Source organism: Medicago truncatula, chromosome 1 (genome assembly GCF_003473485.1).
Source record: "Medicago truncatula cultivar Jemalong A17 chromosome 1, MtrunA17r5.0-ANR, whole genome shotgun sequence".
In the NCBI taxonomy this organism is placed as follows: domain Eukaryota; kingdom Viridiplantae; phylum Streptophyta; class Magnoliopsida; order Fabales; family Fabaceae; genus Medicago; species Medicago truncatula.
The window spans coordinates 42,787,551-42,798,422 of NC_053042.1; the positions used below are offsets into that span (position 1 = coordinate 42,787,551).

The 10,872-nt window shown below is 34.4% G+C and overlaps 1 protein-coding gene across 1 annotated transcript; it reads left to right on the forward strand.

Moving 5' to 3' along the window:
* Nucleotides 1-431: 431 nt before the first annotated feature.
* Nucleotides 432-8,759, forward strand: LOC11412948 (vacuolar protein sorting-associated protein 51 homolog). The gene is made up of 20 exons (XM_003591359.4): nucleotides 432-763; nucleotides 850-989; nucleotides 1,192-1,246; nucleotides 1,395-1,502; nucleotides 1,741-1,839; nucleotides 1,953-2,030; nucleotides 3,455-3,532; nucleotides 3,808-3,930; nucleotides 4,471-4,571; nucleotides 4,661-4,728; nucleotides 5,641-5,714; nucleotides 5,821-5,887; nucleotides 6,188-6,297; nucleotides 6,441-6,710; nucleotides 6,825-6,941; nucleotides 7,306-7,377; nucleotides 7,464-7,514; nucleotides 7,712-7,939; nucleotides 8,045-8,221; nucleotides 8,379-8,759. The coding sequence occupies exons 1-20, from the start codon at nucleotides 581-583 to the stop codon at nucleotides 8,499-8,501; spliced, it is 2,322 nt and encodes a 773-aa protein (XP_003591407.1). The 5' UTR covers nucleotides 432-580; the 3' UTR covers nucleotides 8,502-8,759.
* Nucleotides 8,760-10,872: the final 2,113 nt, after the last annotated feature.

Genomic DNA, 10,872 nt, shown 5'->3' on the forward strand with positions numbered 1-10,872 from the left:
TAAGGTTTTTAACGAGGCAATTCAAACTCAAAAGGATATTGTACTCTTTTTCCTTCACTAGATTTTTTTTCCCACGGGGTTTTATTTTAGTAAGTTTTAATGAGGCATATCCTCGATGGACATCCAAGGGGGAGTGTTATAAATATTAATATTGGATGTCCAAATAGCAAATGTGTTAGTGGGCCATACTACTAGGTTTTGGGCTTAGTTCATAAGCTACTCTATTTCCCTATAAATAGAGCTCATTTGTAACATTGATACACACTAGTGAATAAGAATATTTCTCTCTTCTTCTCCTTCTCTCTATTACTGTCTCTATTTACTTATATTCATAACAATAAAGATATTTTAATCAAATTAGAGGGGGGCGCGAGATGTGCTTAGGGTGGAAAAAGAAATTAATTCACTCTAACTAGAAAAACTGGCCAAACCTAAAATACGAGTCCATTTTCACTTAACAAAAAAAAAAAAAGCATCGTCTTCCCCAAATCTCAAAAACCAGTTTACCTTCAATTCATCATTTCACAGATCATAGCAAGAGAAATCAAATTCGCTTAACACATCAAAAACAGTGTTCAAAATGGGTACATCAGATGAAGTACAATTGGACGATAAAGCAAAGAGAATGCGCGATCTGCTTTCCAGTTTCTACTCTCCAGACCCTTCCAATTCCTCCAACTCTGCGATCACTTCCCCTAAATACGCTTCTCTCGATGACATTAACTCCTCCGAATTCGATCCCGATCAATACATGAACATTCTGGTAACATTAGTTTCATTGCATTTCATTGAATTTTTATTAAATTGAACTGAATTGGTTGATTGATTAATTAATTGATTATTATGAAGGTTTATAAATCGAATTTGGAAGGTTTACTTCAACGACATGTTGAAATGGCAGCTGAAATTAAGAATCTTGATACTGATTTGCAAATGCTTGTTTATGAGAATTACAACAAGTTCATCAGCGCCACGGATACTATAAAGAGGTATGTAGACACCGACATTTCTGATCAAAGGTGTATCCGGTGTGTGTCTGACACTGACACATGCGATTGCATTTCAAATAATTATCGGCGTGTTAGTGTTGTGTTCGGTGTCTTGTGTCGGTGCTTCATAGCTATTTTTTCTCTTGCTTTATTTAGAGTGTGTTTTGTGAAAGAACCGTTGTATTTGGGTTTTGTTAAACAGGATGAAAAGTAACATTTCAGGGATGGAAACTAATATGGAACAGCTTCTCGACAAGGTAACTGTAGTATTAGATTTATGGAATTCAATTTCATTTTGACTGTGTGTGTGTGTTTGCGCATGCGCGCTTTTTTATTGAAAAGTGAAATGAAAAAAGGAAGATAAGGGTTGAATTTGATAGGATTCGCATTTTTCTTGCAATGTAGATAATGTCTGTTCAGTCAAGGAGTGACAATGTGAACACTTCTCTATTTGACAAAAGGGAGCATATTGAGAAACTGCATAGGACTTGTAATCTTCTTCGCAAAGTTCAGGTATCAAAGCAATTGTCCATGTCATTGTTCATTGTATGGTTGTGTTTCCACATATCAAATCCGATGCAAGTTGGATTTTTGCTGAATGGACCTAACAATGAAAAACTTATTCTTTTAGTGTGGCCCCTGTGTTGAATAATCTTTCTACATCTTTATAATGCATGATAGTTTTACCTTTTAACAAGTGTTTCTGTGATATGATATGACTGACACACTTTTTACCCTTGTCGAAGAGTAGTTTATATATGATCTTCCTGATAGACTTGGCAAGTGCATCAAGTCAGAGGCATATGCAGACGCAGTCAGGTTTTACACCGGAGCAATGCCGATTTTTAAGGTTGCTTTTTCCTTATATGGTTTCTAATTCAATCCTTTGATTATTACTTTTACACGCAACATATCAATCTAGGTCTCAGATGAAATATCTTGGTTATATCCTCTCTCTATCAGGCATATGGAGATTCATCATTCAAGGACTGTAAGCAAGCATCTGAAGAAGCAATAGCTAATGTAATAAAAAACTTGCAGGTATACTTCTATCATCTTATCGTGCTCTTCAGAAATGGGTTTATCAGTCAACATTATTTCAAGCCAGGGGAAATATGGAGTATCAGCCCTTGGATTCAAATTAATGGTTGAGATCAAAATACTCAATTAACATAATCGTGTAACTTATTTGCACACGACCTCTCACAACTGTTCAAGTCCATAGTCACTCATGCCTTTTCATCTTTCCACCAGTAACGATCAACATGGAAAATACCAGCAAGCACCAGCTACTACCATGCCACCGTCTTTCATAATATCTATAATTTTAGTAGAAATAGTTGACAATTACATGTTCATCTACATAAGGGATTTTTTTTTTTGAATGGCACATAAGTGAATATTTTTTGTCTTTTGATTGCAACTTTGCATTGACGTTAGGTACGAGGAAAGATTGAAGTTTTTTTTTTTTTTTTTAATTCTTTTTGACTAATTTACTTACCTCCTGTAATCGAAACCTGCAAAACATGTAAAAAATTCCCAATTCATGTAATTCAATTCAATCCAATCCAACACATTGAGAGAAGGGGGAAAACAAACGAAAATCAATTTCAATCCAATACACAAACATAATGTTTTTTACAGCAAACCCGTTGGTCTTTGATTTGAGATTTTAATGCTCAAGGAAGAATAGAAGTAGCATCGTCAACCATGATTGTAGAAGATAAGGAGCTGCAGTTCACAAAGGGTGAAGGGAGAAAACGGTGTGTAAGAGGAAAACAGGGGAGAGATTAAGTGTCATGTGACTCACTGAACTCATTTAGTAAGATGATTTAATCTCAACCATGAATTTTATTCCAAGGGCTGATAATTGACCCTCTCACTCTCACATAAGAATAGGCTTTCTCACTAGATACACTCCCTATATATATATGACCCATGCAAAAAGAATACTAAGACTAAGAAGGTTCGTTCAATAATGTAACCAACCCTTATAGAAATAATCCCAAAATAAGATGAACCGTGTCTCTTAAAATTACTAGGATCATTTTATGACTTTACATTTCAATGAATAAAGGTTGTGTTTCATTTATTTTAATTGATCTCAATTTGTTAATATTCTTACATATAATATAAGTTGATTTTTTTAAAAAATCTTTATTTCTTTAATGATAGAAGTGTCCTACCGAGAGTAGGTGTCGGCTCTCAATCCCTTGGTCTGTCTGCAAGCTATGTCTGAGCTAAAAAAAAAAAAAGTTTTTTAATTGGGCATTACTAAGGGGTGTATGACACTTGTTCAATGCATGTTCAAGGGGTGTTTGGGATGTCACCCAACACAGCAGTTTGGAGAGGTGTCCTTGCTTTATAGGATGACAGTCAACTTAAAATCAATGTTATGCTAAAATCAAATAGTTAGTTTATTATCATTGGTATTGTGATCTGACTTTTTTCTTCTCTCTAACCAGGGGAAGCTATTCTCAGATTCTGAATCAATACAAGTGAGAGCAGAGGCTGCTGTGCTCCTTAAGCAGTTGGATTTTCCGGTTTGTACTGTTTTTTATTTATTTATGGAATTTCATTTTGTACTAGTAGCTAGTAAATATTTTCTGAATATTTAATTTTAAAGAGCCAGCCTTATGATGTGAAATACTTCTTTTTATTGCCCTGTATGGTTAGTTTTGGGTCCTTCGTGTGCCCTCCTTTTAATAGAGAGAATGAACATTGTTTCTTTTGGTGTTATTGATTTAGTTCATATGATAGTAAGTTTTCTGTTTTTATTTTCTTTTTTCCTGAGAGGAAGTTTTCTATTTGTTGGCAGGTGAACAATTTGAAGACAAAATTACTTGAGAAATTAGAACAATCCATTACAGACATTCAGCTGAGCCCCGAGGAAATAAACAATGGTTCAGGAGACCTTTCTCCTTCAGCATCTTCTCACAAGGTAACCAGTAGTGAAGCAGTATGTCTTGTTTAATGTCCTCCTCCCTCGCCCCTTTAAGATGTTGACAGCAAACAGCATTAAAATATGTATCTTCATACATCATTTCAATCAAGATGGTGATGATTCTGTGAAGTAATGTACGGCTCTGATCTGAACAACTCCGGATGCCTATCTTAGGTTGGGTCATCCTTATAGAAGATAGATCATTCCACTCTATGAGAAGATGATTTGTGGTTCTTAAACTGTTGAGGTTCATATGATGAATTTGAAAATTGCTGACTTGGCTAATAACAGGAATTTTAAAAGATAGTGTCACTGAGTACAGTATTTATGTGATTTTGTCTAATTATCTACAACAAAATGGATGATATGGGAATATTTATAATTATAGGATGACTATTCTGAATTCTGATTCTATCCAAAATTCCTTTCTTTTTACACGTAGCTTAATTCACCTTCACTAGTACAATTTTTTTATTTGATATCTAATACTACGAGACTGATACATCAAAATTGTTTCTCTTCCACTTCCTATTATAGGCAGCAACTCATGAATTTATGGAGGCAGTCCGTGCTCTTCTAGTGATATTTCCGGATTCAGAAAAGCAGTTGGTCAAATTTGCTCAAGATTTGGTTACCAAGTAAGTATTTTTATCTACCATAGGAAGCCATTTTATCTATTGCTGGTAAAAAGTATATGTATCATGCTTACTTTTTCAATGTTTGCCAGGAATTTTGCAACCGCGGAGGAGTACGTGAAGACACGGATTCACCCAGAAGATTTACTCGGTGTTCTTCGTAAGGAGTAAACCTTTGCTACTTTCCCAATTTCTGGACATATGCTTGATTTCTTATGCTTGTTTGCTTTTTAGTTAATTTTAGTTCCACATTAAGTAGATGTGGCACAGTGATCTTTGAATCCTATGTTTGTTATATAATATGCAAGTTTTGTTTATATGAAAAATAATCTTACTTTTAGTCCAATTTAACTTTGGCAGATTTATTTTTTTTAAGAAAAAGCCCAAGACTTTATTTAATATTTTTTTTGTTTTAATATCACGCAATCTAAATCAATTTCTTATAGGTCTGAATGTGTTGAAAGTGACCTATACTTTCCATGAATGCACCACCCTGTTCTCCTGATTATATGCATCCATTTGGTTTTTGCTTGTCTTTCTGGATGTCTTTATTGCAATGTGGTGTTTGTTTAATATGTGTCTTTGATGATTTATTAGGACCATAAAAAAATATCATCTTTATCCCCATTTATTGCTGTTATATAGGCACCATTTATGCTAAACTGGGATTTTTCTTTCAATATTTAATGCATTGAAATAATTACTCAACTATTAATGAATGTGTTTCTTGAAATATTTCAAAATTTTAATCAGTACACTTCCTTTTAAACATATTGGCCACAATTTATCAAACTCGTTTTTCAGTGATAAAATACAAAATTATCATCTGAAAATGTGATGCCTGGACAAAAGATAATTTAATTTGCCCTGTCTGATACTTCATGCAGTTGAAATATTTTAACTTCTTTTAGTGATTTTTTCTTTTATAGATTTATCCATGTGTAAGTTTTCAATATTTTGTTGCCAAGCCATTTTTTCCTTGAACTTATAACTCCTGTTGTGTATTATTTCGTTGTTAAATCAAATTTCCTTCTGTGGCCTTGACTATGATATCTTTGAATGATATTTACAGGAGTTGTCTGGGATGATGTACTCCTGATAGATGAAGTCTTACCAGAAGCAGCTCTCTCTAACCATTCTCTTGAGGTTATTCATTGATGCCATTGGCTCAAATTTGATTCTGACCTTAGCTGTTGTTTTTCAATTCCTCCTATTGTTAGAAAATAGATTTTCATCCTCTGAATATTTGTAGGCTGCAAATGTTGTTGTCAAGTTGTATGTTAGAAGTGCATTTTCTCATCTTCTGCAAGACATTTCAGGTTTGTTCTATGATTAAGAAAGCTGCCAGTATTTGCTTTTAGCTTTAAGTTTGAAATATTTACTGCACCACGCCATAGGAGAATTACAGAATGTTGAAACTGGAAAAATGAGTTTGTTGATTTGAACCTAGCTGACTGCTTGTTTTTGAAAATGACCGAAATCACAAAATGCTATTGATTATGTTGTCACTAATTCTCGTTTGACGTTTAACACGTAATCACATGATTTCTCTTGGAAAAATCTGGTGGAAAGTAGTATTTCTAAATTATAACAATGCTGAGTTAGCTTCTGTTTGATAGATTCTTTCTTACAAGTCCTGAAAAAGGATGGAGCAGAGCAGTACTCCCTAGAAGCTGTTCTTGATTCCAGTACAAAAGCAGTTCTGCAAGGAGGCATGAACGTCTTGCTGGTAAGCACTCTGTAAGCTCAGACTAGTCTAATTGATTTATGCGTAATCATGTAAGCATGTGCATGCATGTAATGCTATTGTTTAAACTTTTTGTTATTTCTGTTTAATTGTGTTTCATTTACATTTTATCTCTCTCCCTTCAGGGCTTCCGCAAAATTTTAGATGATGACTCCGGGATCTTAGTTCGACAAAGAGAGTTATTTGTTGATTTGGTTCAAGAAGGATTTCAAACTTTTTTTAAGCAACTTGAAGATCAGTTCCTCCTATTTTCAGGAAGAAATAATTCCTCAGCTATTCAATTACATGGTTTGGCAGAAGGAGCTATTGATGAAAAAGCTTTTCCTGGCCTTGTCCTAGTGCTGGCACAATTGTCGGCTTTTATTGAACAAACTGTCATCCCAAAAATCACTGAGGCAAGGATCCACTTGTAGACTTGGATTTGATTTCTGAAAGTGGATAAATTTGTGTGGTTATTTTTCCTTCCATATCCTCACTGCATTCCTCATAATTTTCCTTGTAATCTTCAGGAAATAGCTGCTTCCTTTTCTGGTGGTAGTGTTAGAGGCTATGAATCTAGACCTGCATTTGCTCCGGGAGAAATCTGTAGAAAATTCCGGTCAGCTGGTGAAAAATTCCTGCACCTGGTATGCTTTCAAGTTCATATTTTCCTTTCAATGGAATTGCAGTTCATGTGATAACTCTATGTATATAGTACTAGATGTGCTTGCTAGCAACCGAAGTTCATAGTCAATAGAAATGGAAATAAAGGTTTAATTCATTCTTAAATGGGTAGTGAAAGGATGGTAGGGAAGAACAATTTAGCTGAAATGTTCACAAGTGTAATTTCTCTTAAGGTACTCGTCTAGCTTGATTTCCAAAGGAACTAGCAAGCTTCACTTCTCTGTTTTTTGTTTTGCAGTGCTCTTGCTTTGGTTTTGGTTTTGGATAATATTTAATCACATTCTACTGTTTACGCATCATTTACATATACTGTTTGATTCTTTTCAGTACATAAATATGAGAACCCAGAGGATTTCACTTATCCTGAAGAAGAGGTTTACAACACCGAATTGGGTTAAGGTCAGCCTGTTATATGCTCTTCTTAAAAACAGAATGGTGATTATCTTTGAAAGAGCAGTCTAAAGATTATTATTTATTTTATACAGCATAAGGAGCCGAGAGAAGTGCACATGTTTGTTGATTTTTTTCTTCAAGAGGTTGGTATATCTGTGTTTTCGTATCAACCGCTCTGTTTTCTTTCATTAATTATCAGTCTTGCTAATGTTACATATTTGAAATTGAAATACAATGCACGGACATGAAGTCTTGAATATCTTTACTTGAAGATCATAGTATGATATTTAATTGCTGTAAACTGGAGGATAATTTTGACATATCTTATTTTCTGTTCCAGCTTGAAGTTATACATAATGAAGTGAAGCAGATTTTGCCTCAAGGTATACGTAAGCACCGCAGGACTGATAGTAACGGAAGCAGTGTTTCATCAAGGAGCAATCCCTTGCGGGAGGAGAAGTTGGGTAGGTCAAATACTCAAAGGGCAAGGAGCCAGCTTCTGGAAACACATCTAGCAAAACTGTTTAAGCAAAAAGTTGAAATTTTCACAAAAATAGAATATACACAGGTATTGAGTGGCATCATATTGGTGATTTGAATATGAACATATTCGTGATTTAAATATAAACAATTGGTTGCAAGCCATCATATCATTTTTGCTGACAAACTGCAGGAGTCTGTTGTTACTACAATAGTGAAATTCTGCCTGAAAAGTGTACAAGAATTTGTCCGTCTCCAAACTTTTAATCGAAGTGGATTCCAACAAATTCAACTGGATATCCAGTTCTTAAGAACCCCTATAAGGGAAATAGTTGAAGATGAAGCTGCAGTTGACTTCTTGCTTGATGAGGTTAGGAGAAACAGTGTTTCTGTGGTTTTAATTTTTCAAATTGATGTTATAGTTTTACTGATTTTTTTGTTGCAACCTCATCCCTAGGCCCCTTCTTCTCCTTGTCTTCTCTATGCTTCTCCTATGGCTATTTGATTTTTATATTCTTTGGGCACAGGTGATTGTCGCTACTGCAGAGCGGTGTCTTGATCCAATTCCATTGGAGCCTCCCATACTGGACAAACTTGTACAAGCAAAGTTGGCTAAAACCAAGGAACAAAACACAACAATCTCTTCATAATTTTTTTTTTTTGGGTTCATGTGACCTTCCCTATCTGCTGATATAAATACACGTTTAATGTTAAGAACATAAAAAAGAGCTAAGATAAGGATGCCTTTGTTGTATTCGTCATCTCATGTAGAATTAGTGATGGTTTGGCAGTTGATTGTTAACTTGGTTACTTTTCTGTTCAATTTGTAAATCCTTGTAACTTGTAACATATATCACATTGCATATTATTATTTTTTGACAGTATGGAAACTAGATAGTTTCATCCGATCTTGTGTCGAGACTTCAGTTCATTGACTAGCGGAAAATCTGCCTTTTTGTCCAATGTTGAGAAATTGAGGGTTCGGAGTATCGGAAACAAGAGAGCCATGAGGCTTTGATTGAGAAAGAGGTTCATATAGAAACATTTTGATAAAAGATGATAAATGAGTACATACTAGTTCTTATTTATAGTCTTCTATGACGTTAACTAAAGTAGTTAACTAACCATAACCACCTACCTAACACTTAACGAATTTTAACTACATTAACTAACTCCACATAACTTTAGGTGTATCATTCTAATACACTAATTTTTTTAGGGGATGTGTATTGGCATTAAATTACACCGGGATAATGGTACACCGTTCAATATAATTTTGTTAGATACATATTTTAATTAATTTGACCGTTAGATTGTAATTTGTAAGTTAATAGCATACAAATCTAAAATCATTTGATATATTTTGAGGTTTGTCAAGGTCAACGATGTTCAATAAAAACACAAACTTTCTTTTTTTTTTTTTTTGTGAAATGGCCAAAATGGAATATTCAAAATCCAACGACAAATCCCACCCAACATAAGGAGTGCAAAGATAGAACTCAAGTTTCTATAAACAATTACATAACCACACCAAAAACAATAGAGGAACCACAAAAAAAAAAGTTATGTAACAAAACACAAGCACATATCAAATGATTTTAGTATAGTTAGTTCATTTGTGGTTCCTCTATTGTTTTTGGTGGGATTGTTTTTGGTGGGAGGAACCACACCAAAAACAATAGAGGAACCACAAAAGTAATAGTTTTAGTAGTTTTATTTGTGCTAGTTGATGAAGGATTTTTACCTCTCATAAAACTATTTACACGTAAGTATAATAGGATCGTGTCCACAGGGAGTTGCGTATTTCATAAGCATTTTCACAATATTTGTCACGTTAAGTGTTTGGGTATAAATTGTTTGTTTGTGTAAAACTATTTTCCTAATCGACATAAAAGTAAAACAAGAAGAGATAGGACTATTCCGCTTGCGGTCAGAGACATCAACCAAGCGTAACAGCTGCAATCTTTCGATCGATTTACGGATTCTAGCTTTTTAAACTATATTATCACAATCACTCGACAATATCATTCGTGTCCAAATGATATCGTTATTTCTAAGCGATCGTTTAAACATCGATTTCCCAAACATTTAAACAATCACAAAGTCGATTGGGTAGTTTAATCGACGATTTCCCAACCGATTAAATTACCCAAAAGCATTAAGTTCTAGATTAAAAGTGATTATCAAATATTGACATCCATGTCTAGAGTGATAACTTAAGATAGATTGTTATTCTATTTCTAGATTCAAAAGTATGTGTCCATATCATTTTGAATCTCAATAAAACAATAAAAGCAAGAATAACAACAATATTGAATAAATAAGCTAGAACCATATATTAAAAGATCAAAAGATTACATAATAGCTTGTTTGAATACCTTAAAACTACAAGAGTAGATGTAGCTACATATGTCTATGATAGCTTTGCAAAGGATGAAGAAAGGGTGAAGATTCCATGACAAGATCCATGATGTCTCAACAAATCTTGGCTTGAATCTACTCCTAACTACCTTGCTTTGTGTTTCTCTCTCTAGAAAAGCCCTAGTCTCTCTCTAAAACCAGAAAAATATGAATAAAAATGTAATAGAATAGCAAGAGAGAGAAGGAAAAACTATTTATATGGGCTGTGTTTGGAAAACTCGCTTATGGCCAAAATAACTCGCCATAAGCGAGATGCACGAAATCAGCTTCTTCTCCAATGGTTATGCTCCACGTGCCCCTTATCCTGTTGGATCTCTTGAACTCGCCATGAACACGCTTATGGCGTGTAGCCTCTGGAGAAAACTCGCCAATGGCGAGTTGCTTGTATTCTGGCTTCTAGGCTTATGGCTTGGAACACGCTTATGGCGTGTTGTCTCCGGTCAAAACTAATATTTTTGGTCCTTGCTTGTATTTTCCTGCACAAAAAGGGTAAAGTAAGGCATGCAAAACATAAATGGCATTTAGGCACATAATTGAAGCTTTTCCATCAATAATTTGTAAAACAACTCATCAAAAATGCCTAAACTAACACATGAATTA